We start from the raw sequence: 19360 nt of genomic DNA, 5'->3' as shown, positions 1-19360 counted from the left end.
CCCTATATCCATTCTGGGCAGACCTTAGGAGCCATATGGAGATGAAACAAAATAAAATTCTATATAAATTTTACTGCACAGAATTGATAGCTTAAAAAAAAACTCTCATTCATGAAAGCCTACAACATCTGAACAAATAATCAACATGTGGCAAGAAGACGGAATTAAAAACAGTAAAGAGATATTGGAGACATTGGACTTTGATGTGGAAAAAAAAGATTTAACTGTTTAACCTCTCATAAATATAAACAAATTTCTATTCATATTCCATATCAAAGACATCTAATCCTTTAATCAGCCTCTTTACCCATCAATCAAATTGTGAACTCAGAACCCTTATGCTGAGATGATTTTGGAAATCAGCCAAGTATTCATAAAGAAACCTTAGGGAAATGTCAATGAACAGCTTTTGAAATTGTTTTGAACAGAGTTTTTTGGAACCTTACCAACAGCTGCAGCGTTTTTTTCTCATTTTTAAAGGGCTGAGGATTTGTGTACCAGAGCTCTCTACTATATGGGATTGTTATAGGACGAGTAATTCACAGGCTTGGGTAATGCTCTGGAGACCCAAGTTTGAGTCACACCATGGCAGTAATAATCTGGAATTAAAATAACTCTCTACATGACAACAGTTATTCTGAATCTTCTCTGCCCTTCAAGGATATTTATGTCTACTCCATAAATTTTTGACTCCCACAATATGGCCTGAGGCCTTTAAAACAGCCAAAAGACAATCTGTTTGAAATCGGCACTGAGTTCAATGGACCTGCTGAATTCGAGGTTTCCTCGTGTCTACATCTTTTTCCGATTGGTAAAAATTCAATCTCATAGAATCCCTACAGTGCAGAAGGAGGCCATTTGGCCCATTTGAGTCTGCACCAACCACAATCCCACCCAGGCCCTATCCCCATAACTCCATACATTTACCCTAGTGAGACCCCCTTGACACTAGGGTCAATTTAGCATGGCCAATCCACCTAACCCGCACATCTTTGCACTGTGGGAGGAAACCAGAGTGTCTGGAGGAAACTCACGCCAGCACAGGGAGAATGTGTAAACCCCGACAATAACCCAAAGCCGGGGATTGAACCTGGGCCCTTGGCACTGTGATGTAGCAGTGCTAACCATTGTGCCATCATGCCACCCAATCTGTGGGACTTTCTTATCTGAGTCACACCTGCCAGTTTGGAAGCTCTGCAAAGTCTCAATAGCATAATAGAAATCCAGGCCTATTGTCTGTTATTGCAAGTTAATTTCATAGTCTGCATACTGTGAACTGAAATGAACCATCCTCCAATACAATTGCCAAACCTTGGAGTGGAGGAAGGGGAGAGAGGTGGTGGGAGTACCAGTAACATTTTGTAATTCTAACAGGAAACTTGAGAAAAAAAACATTTTAACAACTGAAAACTTGAATCACTTCCTTTTTCTCCCACACTATTTCTGAATAACTCTGCCCCTACAGCTTGTTCACTCGCTTCTCATTAAGAAGATGATGGAGTGTCCTCCTGCATTGCCCTTTCTGTAAGCAACAATCAGTAACCCAGATTGATGGACCTTCCGCTTTCCCCTCCCCTCTTTCCCCCTCCAACCCTTCTTTTGCTCACCATCTCTTCACGGCCACTTATGGTCAGATACCAATCTGAGTCGCGTGATCCCATTCATCCTCCCCAACCCCAGTGTGCCTAGAGAGGCCAACAGGGGGTTAATCCTAGGTGAACTTCACAACAGAAGACCGAGCGAGTGAGACTGCTGTGTCTGCAGTAGCTGCAGCTGGTGGTGTTCCTGTGGGGATAGGAGTGCTACAGTCTGCAGCTGCTGCTGGGAGAGAAAATCCATTAGCATAATGTTATATCATTGTATATGCAAGATATAAACTCTGTGCATTGAGGCAAAAATCAGTTTTAATCATAATGTGGGCAGCTATTACCTTTTTGAAGATGACTTGATGCAAATAGATTTCTACATGGTCAAACCCCCTTGTTTCTTCAGTCCTCGTGAATGTTAATTGAGTTTTCCATTCCAGGTAGTAGGTGGTGTCGTGGGCTCCTGTCTCTCTGTGGGTACAAGCTGCTGTAGTCTGTTAAGACTGACTCAAAGTACCTGCTTCCCTGTTCCTGCTGTTCTGTCACCAGGCGTATCTCAGAACACAGCGAAGCCTGTCTGACATTGGCCCAGACATTGGTACTTCTGGGAGTTTAATCACAGGCTTACTCTTGCCGCAGCATGACACATATACCATACTCCCCCCACCCCCCAACCCCCACCACCACTGTGGATGATGTCATGAACAGCAAGCCCTGTGTACTCTGAATTCTCTCGTCCCACAGTGATCCATTCCAACTTGCATTTAAATCCTATGCTGCCTTTATTCTGATTCTATGCCTTTTATGCCTGAAAAGTGAATGCTGGTTTTCATTTCATTGAATATCTAGGAATAAGACACTGCTGCTAACCTACACACATCATTGTCGCATCCTAAGTGTACCAGAGCGCTCTACTCTATGGGAAGGCAAGGGTGTGGTGGGATTAAGTAATGCTTTGGGGATCCTGTTTCGAATCCCACCATGGCAGATGGTGAAATTTCAATTCAATACAATCTGGAATTAAAAGTCTAATGATGATTGAAAAACTGTTGTCAATTGTCCTAAAAACCCATCTGGCTCACTAATGTCCTTTAGGAGAAGGAAATCTGCCACCCTTACCCAGTCTGGTATACATGTAACTCGAAGCTTACAGCAATGTGGTTGATTCTTTAAAAAATGCCCTCTGAAAGTGGCCCAGCTAGCAACTCAGTTGAAGGGCAGTTAGGGATAGGCAATAAATGCTGGACCGGCAGTGATGTGCACAGACAATGAAGTGATTAAAAAAAAAGAATCGAGCCTGGATTGGCATTAGAGAATAAATTTTGTGTCTTCAGCAATATTGAAGTGAAGCATGTTTTTCTATTCTAGGCTTTGAAATGCAAGTCAACAAAAAGATGATGATAAGTCCAAATGCTTTCGGCAGTAAAAAGGCACATTGAGTTTGTTTGCAGATCTCATAGAGTCACCAAAACTTGCAGCATAAAAGGGGATCAGATTACCAGTTACACTTATGCTATCGCAGTTTATTCAGATGCACTCTCCATGTTTTTGTCTAAAACTCTGGAATCATAGAATCCCTATGGTGTGGTAGGAGGCTATTTGACCCACTGAGTCTGCACTAACAATCCAAAGAGCACCTTACCTGGGCCCACTCCCCCACCCTATCTCCATAGCTCTGTGTATTTACCCTTTAAGTTCCTCATCCATAATACATGTTAAACTCCCTATTTAAATTATTATTGGAATCAATTTCTGACCATTTTTTCAGATAATTCAACATTTCCAATCACAACAAATTTCTGAGTGGAAAAAAGTCTACCCCCCAAACCTGGATTTTTTGCCAAATTCTTTCAATCAATGGCCTGCTTATTGACTCAGCTGTCAACATTTCTTCTCTATCTAATCTCTCAAGATCCCCAATCATCTTGAAAATATCAGTTAGTCACCTCGTAACTTTTTCTCTTCCATGAGAAAAATCCTAACTTTTCCACTCTATCCTCATAACTGAAGCCCTTCACCACCTCCGTACCCTTTCAACGTCCTTCCTGAAGTGTGCTGCCTGGAATTGTCCACAGTACTCAAGCTAAGACTAAGTCAGTAGCTTGCACCATTTTGGTCTGATATTTTCACCTTTGTATTCCATTTCTCTATTTATCAACCCAAGTAACCTGAGTGCTTTTTTTAACCAGCTCATCAACTTGACTTGCCACCTTTAACTAATTGTGTGTGGACTCAAAGGAATTTACTTGCTCTTCAAAACTGAGCCATTTATAATATATCATTTTTCCATTTTAGTCCACCCCAAAGTGCATCACTCTATCCCTGCATTGAGTTCTACTTACATAACATAATAAGAACATAAGAACATAAGAAATAGGAGCAGGAGTAGGCCATCTAGCCCTTCGAGCCTGCCCCGCCATTCAATACACAAACTTCTCATTTCACCATTCTATCATCCTGAAGTCTACAGCAATCTTCATCACCATATATTGTGTTGCCAAGTTTTGTAATCATGCTGCTTCCTACACCCAACTCCAGGGCATCAGTAAAAATTAAGGCTAATGGACCCAAGTATGATTCTTGGGAAACATCATTGTAAACCATTTCTCAGCCTGAGAAAGGTACATCCTTGGCTTCCTGTCACTGAGACAATTCATATTCAGGCACAACCAGTTGACTTCTATGTTTTAAGTTACTGCTACTCTATGAAATCCTCAAAATTTTCCCGAGTGTCTTTTCTCTTAATTCCATAGATTTTCATTTTCTTTTTAGGAGATTCCAATGCCTTCTGAAAATCCATACCTACAACGTTTATCTCCTGCATTATGTTGAATAACATTCTCTGATATCTTAAATAATTCAATCATATTAGTGAGTCATGATTTGCCTTAAACAGTCCATTCTGCTCTTTTTGATTAATCCAGGTCTTCCAATAGCCCGGTGGCACAGTGGTTAGCCCTGCTGCCTTACAGCGCCAGGGATCCAGGTTCAATTCTGGCCTCGGATCACTGTCTGTGTGAAGTTTGCACATTCTCCCCGTGTCTGCATGGGTTTCCTTCAGGTGCTTCAGTTCCATCCCACAGTCCAAAGATGTGCAAGTTAGGTTGATGGTCCAGACTAACTTGACCCTAGTGTCAGGGGGATTAGCAGGATAAATGTGTGGGATTATGGGATTAGGGCTTGGGTGAGATTGTGGTCAAAAAACTTGATGGGTTGAATGGCCTCCTTCTGTAAAATGGATTCTATGATTTTCACATTAAAGTTTGTTTTTTCCCTGATAAGAGAGTCATGGAAGTCCACCGCCCAAAAGAGGCTCTTTGGCAAATCACTTCTGTGATGATCAAAAACAACCACTTAACTATTCTACTCCCATTTTCCAGCATTTGTAGCCTCGTTTGCCTTGGCATCACAAATGCACACCTAAATATTTCTTAAATATTATGAGGGTCTCTGACTTCACCACCCTTTCAGGCAGTGAGTTCCAGACACCCATTGCCCTTTTTTTTTCTTACATCCCCACTAAATCTCCTGCCCCTTACCTTAAGTATATACGCCCTGGTCATTGATCTCTCCACCAAGGGGAAAAGTTTCTTCCTGTCTACTCTATCTATGCCCCTCATAATTTTATACATCTCAATCATGTCCCCCCTCAGTCTTTACTGTTTCAAGAAAAACAACCCCAGTCTATCCAATGTCCCTTCATAAACTAAAACTCTTCAGCCCAAGCAACATCCTGGTAATTCTCCTCTGCATCCTTTCCAGTGCTATCACGTCCCTCCTATAATGTGGATTCCAGAACAGCACACAAGACTCTAGCTATGATCTAACCAACATTTTATATAGTTCCAGCATAACCTCCTTGCTCTTAAACTCTGAGCTTGGCTAATAAAGGCAAGCATACCATATGTCTGCTTAATCACTTTATCCACTTGTCCTGTTACTTTAAAGATTTCCAGTAATTTTCCACTTATCTATGATATGCTGACTGCCTGTCATTTTCCTCTTCTCTTTCTTGGACAGTTCCAGTTTTTAAAATATATTCATTAGTCACAAGTAAGGCTTGCATTAACACTTCAACAAAGTTACTCTGAAATTCCCCTAGTTGCCACACTCAGCGTCTTTTTGGGTCAATGCACCTAACCAGTACATCTTTCAGACTGTGGGAGGAAACCCACGCAGACACGGAGAGAAGTACAAACTCCACATATCAAACCCGGGTTCTTGCTGCTGTGACGCAGCAGTGCCAAGTACTGTGCCACTGCCCTGGTACTCTGGTACTACTCCTGTATCCAATGAAGATGAAAAGATTGCTACCAAACCTCTGCAATTTCTGTTTTTGCTTCCATATATAGTACAAATTACAAAGTAAACAAGGCTGGGCAGCCAAAACAAAAGCATTTTAGCCGAGAAATTGGATTGCTCTGTGTATCTTTGGGGGGAAAAGAAAGCAGGTGGAAGAGTCCAAAATTGCATGTAGAGGTATTGTGTCCTGCATATAGCAGTGACCATCCCAGGGACTGCAAGCTGAAAACATTGCCGGCCCTATTTAACAATGTAAGGAAGTGGTCTGCACCTGTCCCTAGAATCTGCTCCACTATCAGCCAAAGACCTGTGAGAGCTTGGGCTGTGCACAGTCAATAGTTATCCAGCAGTCTAATCAGAAATGGAGACTGTGGAGTCAGAAGTAGTAGAACTGTTCACTCTAGCTCCACATTAATAGTATGTACACACACACACACACACACACACACACACACACCAGACCCAGCACTAGTCTCTTTTGCACACCTTTCGTCCAATGAACTGTTTCTTGGAGTACAGCCACTAGCCACATGCACTGGCCAGCTCCCAATGACTCAAGAGAACTAATATCGCCTGGTTCTCTCACCCATCAGTTCAGGCACAGCAATTCTTGATGCTCGGCTCACACTCAAAAACTGGTGGGAACAATTTTCCAGGCATTTGAGTTAAATATTCTGGATAGTCCACTCGTCCACTTAGACCATTTAGTCTTCTAGGTTGAAGCTAACCCAAAACACTGCATGTACTGATGCCCGTGATATATCTCCACAAACGCGTTCAGCAGCAGGATTTGTCGTAAAAGGGACTGCGATCCTATCAAATATGAAATAGATTTAACTGGTTGCTCTGATAGTGATATCTTACTACCATCTAGTGGTCAATAAGTGCAGCACCTCCACACCAGGCAATTGTTGGATTCTATCATTTTTATGATGAGTGCTGCGTTTGTAAAATCTCTCACAGGTTGTCAGAAAGGAAATGTTTTAGTTGGGTTTATTCTGATTTTAAATCACAGTTGTCCTAGAATTCCACAAATTAAGGAGAAGGGAAACTGAAAATCATCCCAAAAAAAGGCAGGGTTAAATATGGTACGTTGTTTTAAAATTAATGCCAGCTTTATAATTAAAACCTTGTCACTTATTGAAAAAGCAAAATGAAAAGAGTCTCTGTAATTATTTTTTTACAAGACGTATCAGAAGTCTTTACCATATTAATGAAATGGTCAATACAATACACCATGGAGCATTTTCAGACCTAATTTATTATCAAGTGTGACAGATGCAAGAAATCAAATAGATCAGAAATTACAAAATTCCTTTAAATCAATTGAAATGTGAAAGACTTAATGAGGCATGTGAATTATAAATCATTCTCTAATTCTTTTAACTGTGGATATACCTTTATTACACAATGCCTTTTCGCATCATAACAGCTCCAATTTGGTCCGTGAACAGTCTGTGAATTATAGTGTTACACCATAACTCCAGGTTTGGTGTTAAATACTCAGGCCAAGGTTCAACCCTATTGTGAAGCATCATCACACCAATGTATCATGCAGAGAATAGGAGATAACCTCAAAGTATATTTAATATAACAACAGCAAATTGCACATAATGAATGCCTTAAACATAAGAAAATGTCCGAAGGCATTCAACAGGGATGTTTTCAGACAGAATTTGATACTGCATTACATAAGGACATATTAGAACAGTTCTGATTATATTGTGAAGGAGAGAGAGTGAGTTTAGTGATTGTGTCAGAGATTAGGGCTCAGGAGGAAGACGTGGTCACTAATAACAGGACAATGGAAATCAGCTATGCAAAAGGAGACAGATAGGAGGAGTGCAGAGTTCTTGCGAGGTTGCAGGGCTGCTAGACTGTAGAGATAGGGAGAGGAGCAGTCATGGAGAGATTTAAAAGCAAGGATGAGAATTTTAAAATCAAGGTGTTAACGGCTAGAGGTTTATGCTGGTCGTATTGGAGGGTGACCAGGATTTTGTCAGCATCGAAAACCCTAGTGAAAATAATTCCCTTCAGCCTTAAATCTTCCTGAATGTTTTGTTGACTTCAAACAGACACTCTGGCATAAATCCAACAGATCGAGGCCTTTGGTTGCCTGCCACATCCTGAGGAGAGGGGGCTGTGGCATACACAAGCTCTCCAGTGTGTATCCAAGGGCATGCAAATGAAAAAGGATGTGCTGCTGATACACTGATCGCCACTTGTGCCGTAGCAATATCAAGCATGTTGCTGTAGCCACAGTCAGATAGAGGAAAGATATTCATTTTTGTGGAGAGATTGACCTAGCTGCCTGCTTTCGTGAATTTAAAATGTTAGGGACGAAAAGCACTGGTCCTATATTCAGTTGGCCCCAGAGTCATCCACCCTCCATGATATGAATTAATGCACTTGCTGAAACAAGCAATGGGAGCTGGAGCCTGCCAGAAGTCATCAATGTGTGATAATGAATGTAACCTCATAGCCCCCAACACATTGAAAACACATCAAAACTCCATTAAAGTGGAAACTCCTGGCCCAGTAAATATTGTGTGTTAAATACAGTATTTTGTAGCATTACATAAAATTTACAGCACATAAAATAAGGATTTAGTTGCACTGGTCTATGATGGTGTTTATGCTCCGCACAAGCCTCCTTTCACCTCACTTCATCTACAAGATCAGTACATTCATCTACTCCTTCCTCCCTCATATACTTGTTAAGCAACTATTCTTTGCTTCAGCCAGTCCTTGTGATAGCAGTTTCACAATTGGACACTTCTCCTGGGTTCACCCTTATTTTCAAGTTCCCCCACAAGTGGAAACACCTTCATTTAGAAACCGTTTCATAATTACTGCTCGACCTTCTATTTTCGAAACTAAAGAACCCCAACCGGTCTTCAGACTTGTTATGACCTCTATACATCATTGAATAGGATGCCAACAACACAGAAGGAGTCCATTCAGCCACTCAAGTCGGCACTGACTCTCCAACAGAGTCTTATCCACACCCTCTACTCCACCCCATTCCCATAACCCCACACATTAACCATGGCTAATTCCACCTAACTTGCACATCATGGGCACTAAAGAGCAATTTAGCATGGTCAATCCATTCAATCTGCACATCTTTGAACTGTGGGAGGAAACTGAAGAACTTGGAGGAAACCCATATAGACATGGGCTAAATGTGCAAAATCCAGATAGATAGTCACCCAGGGAGTTTGCACAGCTGTCTTCCTAAAACCTTTGAAAAATCATTCCAGCACTCTCTTCAATGCCCCTACATCCTTTTCGTCTTTTGGGCTCAGAACTATGAACATTAGCATAATTGGGCATGTCACTGTGTGTTTGTGTCCTGAAATGGACAAATGCAATTGCCATTCAATGTCTGCGGATCCCAGGCTATTCCCTGAACATCTAAAAATCACATACAAAAACCTCAATATTAAGAACCCATATAAAATACTCCAAGCTAACCTCCCTAAGTATATTAATGATAATGACAAGTCTTGCGTAACTGAGCTTACAAAGGTTTTTATCCACTCTAAAGCTTGTAAATAAGCTCAACCACCGTTTTGACTGATACTGACAGACCGGCTTGTCTGTGGTTCTCATTCTATACTAATATTTCCTGACAAATGAAGATTTCTTACAAGAAGGGCTATGCTTCAATGAAAATTTAGCAACCATTCTTGAGTCTTAGGAAGCTGATGAGGGTCTGAATTTCAGGCTAATATTAAGATGAGTTTAATCGATTTTTAAAAGATATGCCTCTTAACAAAAGCAAGATGCATTTTATGTAGGACTGAATTATAGATGGTGTGCAATTCCCTACCTCCCCAACTAAATGTTGTGATGGAGAGTAGTGCCCACTGAGGGGAGTCTATCAAAGGGAACCCCAGCTGCTTTGCCAATTGGCAATAAACAGGCTGGAGGTAGGTCTATTGCCCTTCTGGAACAGGAGGTCCTGACTCAGCGTTGCCGGCCAGTCAAAGGCCCAGGAGGGCATTAAGGATGGTTCCCCACCCCACCCACAACCAGGATGCACAGAGAAACTTGCTGGTAGCTGTTTGACATGGGCCTTTCCCATCACTGTGATCCAGTGGTTTGGAAGGCCTTGTGGGCATCACTCGTCCACTTATATGTCTCTATTCATCATTTGATTTGATTTGATTTATTATTGTCACATGTATTAGTATACAGTGAAAAGTATTGTTTCTTGCACGCTAGACATAGCATACTGTTCATAGAGAAGGAAAGAAGAGAGTGCAGAATATAGTGTTACAGTCATAGGCAGGGTATAAAGAAAGATCAACTTAATGCAAGGTAGGTCCATTCAAAAGTCTGAAGGCAGCAGGGAAGAGTTGGTTGGTATGTGAACTCAGACTTTTGTATCTTTTTCCCGATGGAAGAAGGTGAAAGAGAGAATGTCCGGGGTGCGTGGGGTACCTCATTATGCTGGCTGCTCTGCCAAGGCAGCGGGAAGTTTAGACAGAGTCAAAGACACGTGGGCAGCTAGACCCTGAGGCAGGGATATGCAGGCAGGCTACTCACCGAATTTAATGTATGATCCCAGTCTTCAAACCTGCTGGTGTGGAGGTGTATAATCCAGCCTGTAATATCTATAAAACCAAAAACAACTTTTCCTGATTTTTTTATTAACTTTACAAAAACCTTCTTAGTTTTTAAATGAATCATTTATTTCATGTCAGTGGACTTTCTGTTGACAGTGGAAATGCAGCAAAACACTTTTCTTGCTTTTCATTGCATTTTAATCCTCCAGCACACCAGAATTGGATTGGCCGATAATAAAAAAAGACAACATGAAACTCACTATCAACAGGCAAGATCCTTAAAATCTCTGATCACTTCACAGCATCTACCACATTAGGAACTTGGATTTAATCTCTGCTAGCTGAGATTGAACACAGTGAATTAATTTTACTGGCGACAGACAATGCATTTAAATTGATTTTGCTGAGAAACTAATGAGTTTAGGGTAAGTTCACATTGATTTGTTTACTTGGTTCATTGTATTTTTTATTACCTCTGAACTGTGGTGCTTGCTTAAGGTCAGAGCTTTATCACAACTGTGTAGATACTGGGAACATTTTAAAGAGGTTCTAATCTTATAAACATTGAGGCACAAATCAGATATTGGAAGGCTCCTTGTTGTGACCTTGGCAGAAGCTAAAACAATGTCAGATATAATTAAGGCACTTGAATTCAATCATCAGATTCTCCTTGAAGAATATCATTTTTAAAATCTGTACTTTGTTAGTGATTTTTTTTCAGAATGAGTGAGAACACAAGCTGTATGGAGATAGTAAATGGTTTGTGATAGCGTACCAATGTGAAGGAAAGCAGCAGGCAAATACAAGAAAATAAATAAGATTGTAGATGAGGGTAAGTAGATACAGCTAATCAATTCATTCACAGGACACATAGTGACTCTCGTAACTAGAACTTCAAGTGGAAAAAAATGCTTTCTGCAGATGGGAGGTTAAACAGGAATGGATGAACATCATGGAGTTCAGCTTAATTACACTTGAAAGAGGAGTACTAAAGATTTATATTGTAATGATGCCTTACATGACCTCAGGGTGCCCGAATGTGTTCTAAATTGAACTAAGCACTTTTCAGATGCAGTCACTATGTAACATGGCAGGCAATCAGATAAACCTTTCAGTGGTTTTAGGTGAATGGCAATTATTAGCCTGGACACTGGGGACAGCTCTCCTGCTTATCTTTCAAATAGTGTCTTGGGATCTGTTACATATGCCCACCTTGGAGGTCAGACTCGGTACTGTAATGAATGGTCAGCCAAGAAATTATACTCAGGTCTCTAAAGTACAAATTTAAGATAGTTGAACAAAGGAGACTAACTGGGTAGGTTGACCTTGTAATGGGCTACATTGTGCAATGTTTGCAGAAGGAATGGGCATGGTGATGCAAATATAATGTCCTTGCTTTGTGCAGAAGAGCACATGATACGTTTTCATGATGCAGTGTTGTCAACTTACCAATGCTTTAATCTTAGTGATTTTTTAAAATTCAGTTTACTAATGATCAAAGTTAGAAATTATACCATGTGAATGTGGCAGTGGTGATATAGTAGTTAGCATTGCTGCCTCACAGCCCCAGGGACCCAACCAAGTTCGATTTGCAGCTTCTCTGTGGAGTTTCTACGTTCTCTCTGTGGCTGTGTGAGTTTTCTCAGGGTGTTCCAGTGTCCTCCCACAGTCCAAAGACGTGCTGGTTTGGTGCATTGGCCGTGCTAAATTCTCTCTCAATGTACCCGAACAGGCGCCGGAGTGTGGCGACTAGGGGATTTTCATAGTAACTTCAGTGCAATATTAATGTAGGCCTACTTGTGACACTAACAAAATAAACTTTAAAGAGTTATCTACATATAGTGGTTAGTAGGGTAAGTAAATAGGGTTATGGGGATAGTGGTTGGTGCAGACACGATGGGCCAAATGGCCTCTTTCTGCACTGTAAGGATTCTATGGTTCTATATAAATCCTCAACAAACATACATGAAATTGACCTCAAATTAAATAGGCATATTATCACATTTAAAATAAGTGAGTTAATATCTCCATGCAAATAGCATCCAAAGAAACTGCATGGAAAGATTTTATTCTAATCTTCACATATCATTTCGCGGTCTACACTGTAAGGAGTTTGAACTGCCGGACAATTCAGCACCTACTCACATAACAGTTGTCTCCGTAACTGAACGAGTTAAAAAAGAATCATTTGGGATGCTGATTTCATTAAAACTTTCCTTTGTAAAAATCCCCGATGAATCAATACAATTTGTCATCAAAACTAAAATTATAAGTGTTAATGTGAATTTATTTGAATCAAATTAAACCACTTTCAAATAGCACAGTGTGATGCCTGGGAAAGATAACCAAAACATGTATTATCCTGTTGCTCTTAAAAGGAAATCATTTTATTTCTCACTTATTTTTTGCTAAGCCCTTCATCAAACCAATGTTTGTATTTTCCATTCCATCTAGGCTGTGAAGGTGGTTGGAAGCAATATCTCGCACAAACTGCGGTTGTCCACCATAAAAACTTCAGATGAAGGCACTTATGAATGCAGAGTGACTGATTACAGTGAAGGCAAACCCAGGCATCACAAAGTGAAAGCTTACCTGAGGGTCAAGCCTAAGCAGGATCACGAGATGCTGCTACATGAAGCTGCTGCACACATGCAGGACACCAAGGTGCCAGGAAGTGAAATGGAGTCTCACACAAATCATATTGCTAAATCCTCATCTTTTTCCAACAGCCCTCAAACTGTCCAAATCATGAATGAACAAGCTCTGGATACTGACTGTGAACAGAATGATCTGTCTCATGATGCTGATCGTATCCATTGTGTCTAATCGAATGAGCTGTTGTGGAGAGTCAAGTGTTTGTAAATTGTCAAGGAGGAGTGCATGACCAGCTTCTTTGTGGGAATATTTTGGCAAAAGAAAACCTCTCAAATTATAATTTAAAGGGGGCAACCCAGCTTTTTAACTATTTTCTTTATTTGATATATATGTTTATTGGGAGTAAAATGTTGATTTCGTTACATCTACCTGATGTTGATGCGTGTTCAGTGTCCTGTTAAAAAAACATCCCTATCTACCTATTAATTCAGTAGAAACAAGCTCTGATCAATATTTTTACTGTACATTTATCAGAACGATACAATGCAGCCTTACATAGTGTAGAATAATGACATAGATGTCTTTAGTTTTTATTTTTAATGTGCAGTAGAATTACCCATCTCTGCAACATTAATAAAAAGTCTTTCATTACCCATTTTTATTTAATAACTGAAACTTCATCTTCACCTGGCATCCCAAACCCTAATCCAATTTCTAACAATTTCAAAGCTCTTCCAATAATTGAAACTCCATATTACCTGATAAACCGCAACCTTACCTTTATCTACCAATTAGGGAAAGACAGCAGGCTTGGTGTTATTGTCACTAGACTAGTAATCTAGAGACCCAGGGCACATCTCATGGACCTGGGTTGAAACTCACCATGGCAGATGGTGAGATTTTAATTCAATAAAAATCTGAAATTAAAGATCTAATTATGATCATAATAGCCGTTAAAACCTATTTGGTTCACTAATGTCCTTTAGGGAAGGAAATCTGCCATCGTCTCTGGGTCTGGCCTAAATGTGACTCCAAATTCACAACAATGATTGCCTCTTAAATGCACTCTGAAATGGTCCAAGTTTAAGAGCAATTAGGGATGGGCAATAAATGCTGGCCCAGCCAGTAATGTCCACATCACATGAACAAGTAAAAAAAAATCTAGTCCTATCATTAACAACCCCCAACGTCATTGTTACCATATTAAAAGTAACCTCAACTGAACTAAAGTCCTAAGCCTGTCTTCACTTGAAAGGTTGCAATTTCATTATCCATCTTCAACTTCATTCTCACCTAAAATCTTTAACTCCATCTCAGCCAACCATTACAACCATACATTCCCCTTTAAGAGGTCGAGTTCTGACTCTACCTCTTCTTCATACCTTCCTATATCTTTAATAATCCCAAAAATGTTTCAAGTAACTATCCTTTCTAATTTCATCTGAAGATCCCAAGGTCATTTCACTTAATATCCTCACCCTGCTCCGATCTAACAATTTCAATCCCTGTTTTGTTTAATACTTCTACTAAATTCTATTTAATCCAAATGTCAATTGTTTCATGCCATCTCTATCACATTTTACAGCCATGCATTATTTCATTTCACAACTTCAACCGCGTACTATGAAATATGCCAATCTCCTTTTATCCAAATAAATCCTCCCTAATCCCATCAAACATCTTGAGCCCATTTCAATTTTTAATCCCAACTCACATGTCCCTATCACAACATAATTGAAAATCAATACTTGACTTTCCCTAACCCATCTTCATTCAATATCTTTTATCTGATTAAAAATTTATCCTTATTTCAACTTCATTCAGAAAATTTTAGTAAAATGTCACAATCTCATCTAAAAAAAACCAAACTGCGGGAGACAATATTGGTTGACCCCCTCTGTACTAACCAAGTATTATGAAGCCCTATTTGTGAATTTGGTCCTTAGAAATATTAGTTCAAAATGAATATATTATTTAAGAATGAAAAAATGAACATGGCTGAGTATAACATGAAAACATTTCGACATCTGGATTTGCTCAACTGTAATTCAGCTAAAATACAAACTATTTTGATAGATTTTACAAGATAAAGTTTAAAATTATTAGCATAAACCACTCCTTTTTATCTCCAATAACTGGGACAAGTCAGCAACTGAACTGTGTATGTGTCATACATTGTTAATGCGCCCAGAGTGTCTATGTAAGGTCCATCAGCAGTAATGAAAAGTAACTTGTTTTTACCCTCTCTGATTAACCAGTCATCTTGATAAAATACATGTCTATCAATGGTTAATGGGCCAGACCTTCCAGGAAACCTAGATCACTGATTAGATGGCACCCTCGGATATGTCATGGGTTTGCCAAGGCTCACTGCTTTGACGAGTCAAACAGGACACATCTGGTACCCTGCCATAGAACGCTTTGCTGTAAATAGAGCTTCCATTTGTGATTTTTCTCTATCGTTTCTGTTTCAATTAACTGTGCAACTTTGAAATATTTATGTGAAAAATTAAAGTAACATTGTTTATCTGCAAGTTTTTAAAAAAAATCGTATGTGAACAACCGTCATTAAATCAATTAAAAAGAACATAATTTCAGCACTGAGAATGACATAATGCATTTTAGACTGTGCCAATTTTTCTGGATCCCATTTTCCCTGACAGGGGCCAAACAAGAATTAGCTTTGTCCTTTAGCCAGTAAACAAACAGTATGTCTATTATGCCTGCAGACATGCAGTGCCCTTGCCATCTCTGAACGTAATCACATATGCGTTGACAAATCTGCATCAGTACCGTTACCCTACCAGAAATATGGACTAAGCAAGACGGCAAATGGCTTCCAGCCTTGAGTGTGACCAATAAATTGTCATGTAAAGTATTGACATATATTACAAATGGTGCCACTTTGCTCTTTGGAACCCATTTAATGAGCAGTGAAGTAGGCTGATGCTCTGGGCTCTAAAGCCCATTTAATGGATCATTCGGAACTGTCTGTCCAAGCTGTGAACAGCTGCCAGTCTACACAGCTGAAATAAAAGCAGAAATTGCTGGAAGTGCTCAGTAAGTTTGGCAGCACCTGCAGTCCTTTGCGTCTGTACAGCTGAAAACTATTTATGCGAGAGAAAGAAAAGAATATCCAGAAAGGAGTGGGTCATTGCACACAAATCATACTTTAAGTGTTTCTATAGTGATAAAGTAGCTACGGAAACATAACAGAGCTACAGCTGCTGCAGCTTTTAATTACTGGATTTTATTTTTGGTCATTTGTAGCAGAGGCCCTCTGTAAAATGATTTTGCTGAATGTGATTTAATAAACACGAAAAAAATGGATTTAATATTGTCGAGTTTGTTTCCTTGTTTGCACTTTTTTTTCATGTCCTTCTGCTTACTATTATTGTTAATTTGGTACATTTGTTGCAAAAAAAACTCCAACAAGAATCTTTTTACTGTTCACTTACCCATAACTATTCAAGTTATTCATATTGAGCATGTCTTTCACCGTACTGTGCTCTGCACTTGTCACCGTGTTGGTCTCAGAATTAAATTGTGCTTCTAGTTTTTAAATCACCGCATTCGCATTGTTATTTTGCACTGCGCTCGCTCTCGCTATCACAAACTTCGCTGTGCACTTCAGACTACCATGTTTTAAGCCAAAGTTCCATATATTAGTCCCTATAATGCTGAGGGTTTTGGAATTTACTGGGATATTCTGGGAGTAGCAGTCAAAGGGTTTGCAGAACAACTTCAAATGTTGAAACACCTTCCAAAATTAAAACAAAGACTAAACATAGCCAACCGAAGCTACGGTGCCATGTGTTGTCCGAGCCATGGTGACTAGAATCCTCATTCAGCAACATTGCACAACCTGACCTTCTATATTATAGACACCTATAGAAAGTATAAATATTTTGTTGCTTTATTGCTACTAAACCTAATATGCATTTTTCTATTACATATCATAACTAAATTATTAATTAATGCCAGAAACAAAAATATAAACATTTTCATATTATAAGCATGAATGCCTCATTTATTTCAAATATTCTAAGGTGTTAGAAAATCATCACAATAATCTTCTTCTGTGAAACTAATATTTACTTTTCATCCATGTTAATCAAACAAAAAGCAAAAAGTAGAAATGGTGGAGAGCCCTTCAAGGTTTTAGGTGTCCAGATCATCAACAACCTGTCCTGGTCCCTCCATGCAGACGCCCATCAATGTCTCTGCTTTCTCAGGAGACTAAGGAAATTTGGCATGTCTGCAACAACTCTCACCAACTTCAACAGATGAACCATTAAGTTGATCTTTCTCTACACCCTAGCTATGACTGTAACACTACATTCTTCACTCTGTCCTTCTCCATGAACAGTACACTTTGTATAGCATGCAAGAACCAATATTTTTCACTGTATATTAATATATGTGACAATAATAAATCAGATCAAAATATTAAGTTGATATAAGGACTAAGTTTCCTGGACTTTGCCAACAGAAAATACATTATTCTCTGAGCTCAAAGGTTAGGAAAGGTTGCTGGAAATTCCTTGATTGGGATCTGAATGTGGGGTGGTGGGTGAGGATGGTAGTGAAAGAGCGAGCTGTAGTCTTATTGCATCTATTTACGTTTTCTTTTGATGGGCGTCCATTTTCCTGTTGCCTGAAGGTAGTGGGTATTAAACATGGCATTGTGATCCCTACAGACCCAGGTTAGCTCAAAGATAGAACACTGCTGTGGGGCAAACACTTTCTTTGCCTCCTTTTCTCCCAGGACAAACATAGGCCATATAACCTTTGGCTGCTGTTCTGAAGATGTCAGCAATGTAAACAGCCAAGAGATTGCGCAAAAAATATTCTTCAAAAAAATTACCTATTGAATATTCATGAAATATTTTCAGCTTAAGTAAACCTCCTCAGCAGCTACTTACTCTTCTGTAGTTTGACCAATGAGGAGATACAGCTAAAAGCAAATAATGATGGATGCTGGAATCTGAAACAAAAACAGAAAATTCTGGAAAATCTCAGCAGGTGTGACAGCATCGGTGGAGAGAGAAACAGAGCTAATGTCCACGATTCTCCCATCGCGACCCGTAACTTTCAGATGGGTTGTGGTGGGAGATGCGCCTTGCTGGCCTTGAACCGGGATTTGCACATGCACCGGGAAAGCGTGTGCATCTCCCAGAGCCAACAAACAGTCGCTGGTCAAACCACACTGGAAACTGGCAGGAAGGCAGGTAAGTCATTTGAATCTTTTTTAAACGTGCTTTAAATATTCATTATCAGGAACTTTCAAGTCCCGATTATTCAGTTAATTATCGGGAACTTTCAAGTCCTGATTGAATTTCCCATCCTGCCAGGAGTACTTCATTCTGGTGGGATATACAGTAGCTCCTCACATTTGGGGAACTAGTGGGAGACACTGCCAGAATGAAGAGGGGGAAATTAGGGCCCCCCTCAGGGGGTTCGGCAGAAGGGGATGATACCTGTTGGGCATGGGCACCCTGGCACTGTCCAAGGGGCAAAGTGCCCATGCCCAGGGGAACTTCGGCACTGCCCATCGGGCTTCAGGCAGTGCCAAGGGGGTGGGGATATTGTGGGCGAGGCGTATGGGTGATTGGTGGGGGTGGGAAGTCTCACTGCCACTCTGCAGACAAGATCAGTCTGGGATGGAGGGAGGGCAGCGATTGGGGCAGTCTGCCGGGGAGAGCGGGATGCGGCTGCCTCCAGGGCAGGGGACTACCTCCAGGCTGTGGGGGAGGAGGGGGTGCCAGGCGGCCCCGGGGGAGGGGTGTTTGCCGGAGTGGTGTGAATCACTACTGATGGGGGAGTGGGCTGTGTATCGGGGCGTTCCGGGACAGGGGGAGGGTCAGGAATTGCTGTGGGGGCTGCGATTGGGCTGTGGGGGGGCCAGCTGGAGGGGCAGCACTGCAGGGGTCCCAGGCTGGCCAGCGATCAAGCTGCCCAGCAAACGGGGAGTCTGACAGATCAGAATCAGAACTGTAGGCACTGCCTGCTGGGTTTTTAATAAGATTCACGACTGGGACCTCCGCAGGGCACAGAGTGCGGAGATTTGGGTGAGAAGCTGAACTGACAAAACAGTTGGGATTTTGAATAGTTTTCCCACCAATTCAGCACTTTTGGGAGAATCGCAGCCAATATTTCGAATCTGGATGATTCTAACAAAAGAGTCATCCAGACTTGAAGCAATAGCTGTTTTTCTCTCTCCACAGATGCTGTTAAATCTAACATTTGCTGGCATTTTCTGTTTTTGAGGAGATACAGTTAATAGGTCCTTAAAAAGTAATT

General features: G+C 40.5%; 1 protein-coding gene across 1 annotated transcript in view; it reads left to right on the top strand.

Moving 5' to 3' along the window:
• vstm2la (V-set and transmembrane domain containing 2 like a) overlaps positions 1-16387 on the top strand; it is a 71329-nt gene extending 54942 nt beyond the window's left edge. The window contains exon 4 of the mRNA XM_080204451.1: positions 12917-16387. Within this exon, the coding sequence (XP_080060577.1) occupies positions 12917-13288 (372 nt within the window). The 3' untranslated portion in view covers positions 13289-16387. The remainder of the gene's footprint in view (positions 1-12916) is intronic.
• The last annotated feature ends 2973 nt before the right edge of the window (positions 16388-19360 follow it).

The sequence above is a fragment of the Carcharhinus amblyrhynchos genome, chromosome 16, assembly GCF_965287045.1.
Source record: "Carcharhinus amblyrhynchos chromosome 16, sCarAmb.v2.hapA, whole genome shotgun sequence".
In the NCBI taxonomy this organism is placed as follows: domain Eukaryota; kingdom Metazoa; phylum Chordata; class Chondrichthyes; order Carcharhiniformes; family Carcharhinidae; genus Carcharhinus; species Carcharhinus amblyrhynchos.
The sequence above is the reverse complement of the archived record's forward strand: the minus strand, read 5'-3'. Positions and strand labels throughout refer to the sequence as shown.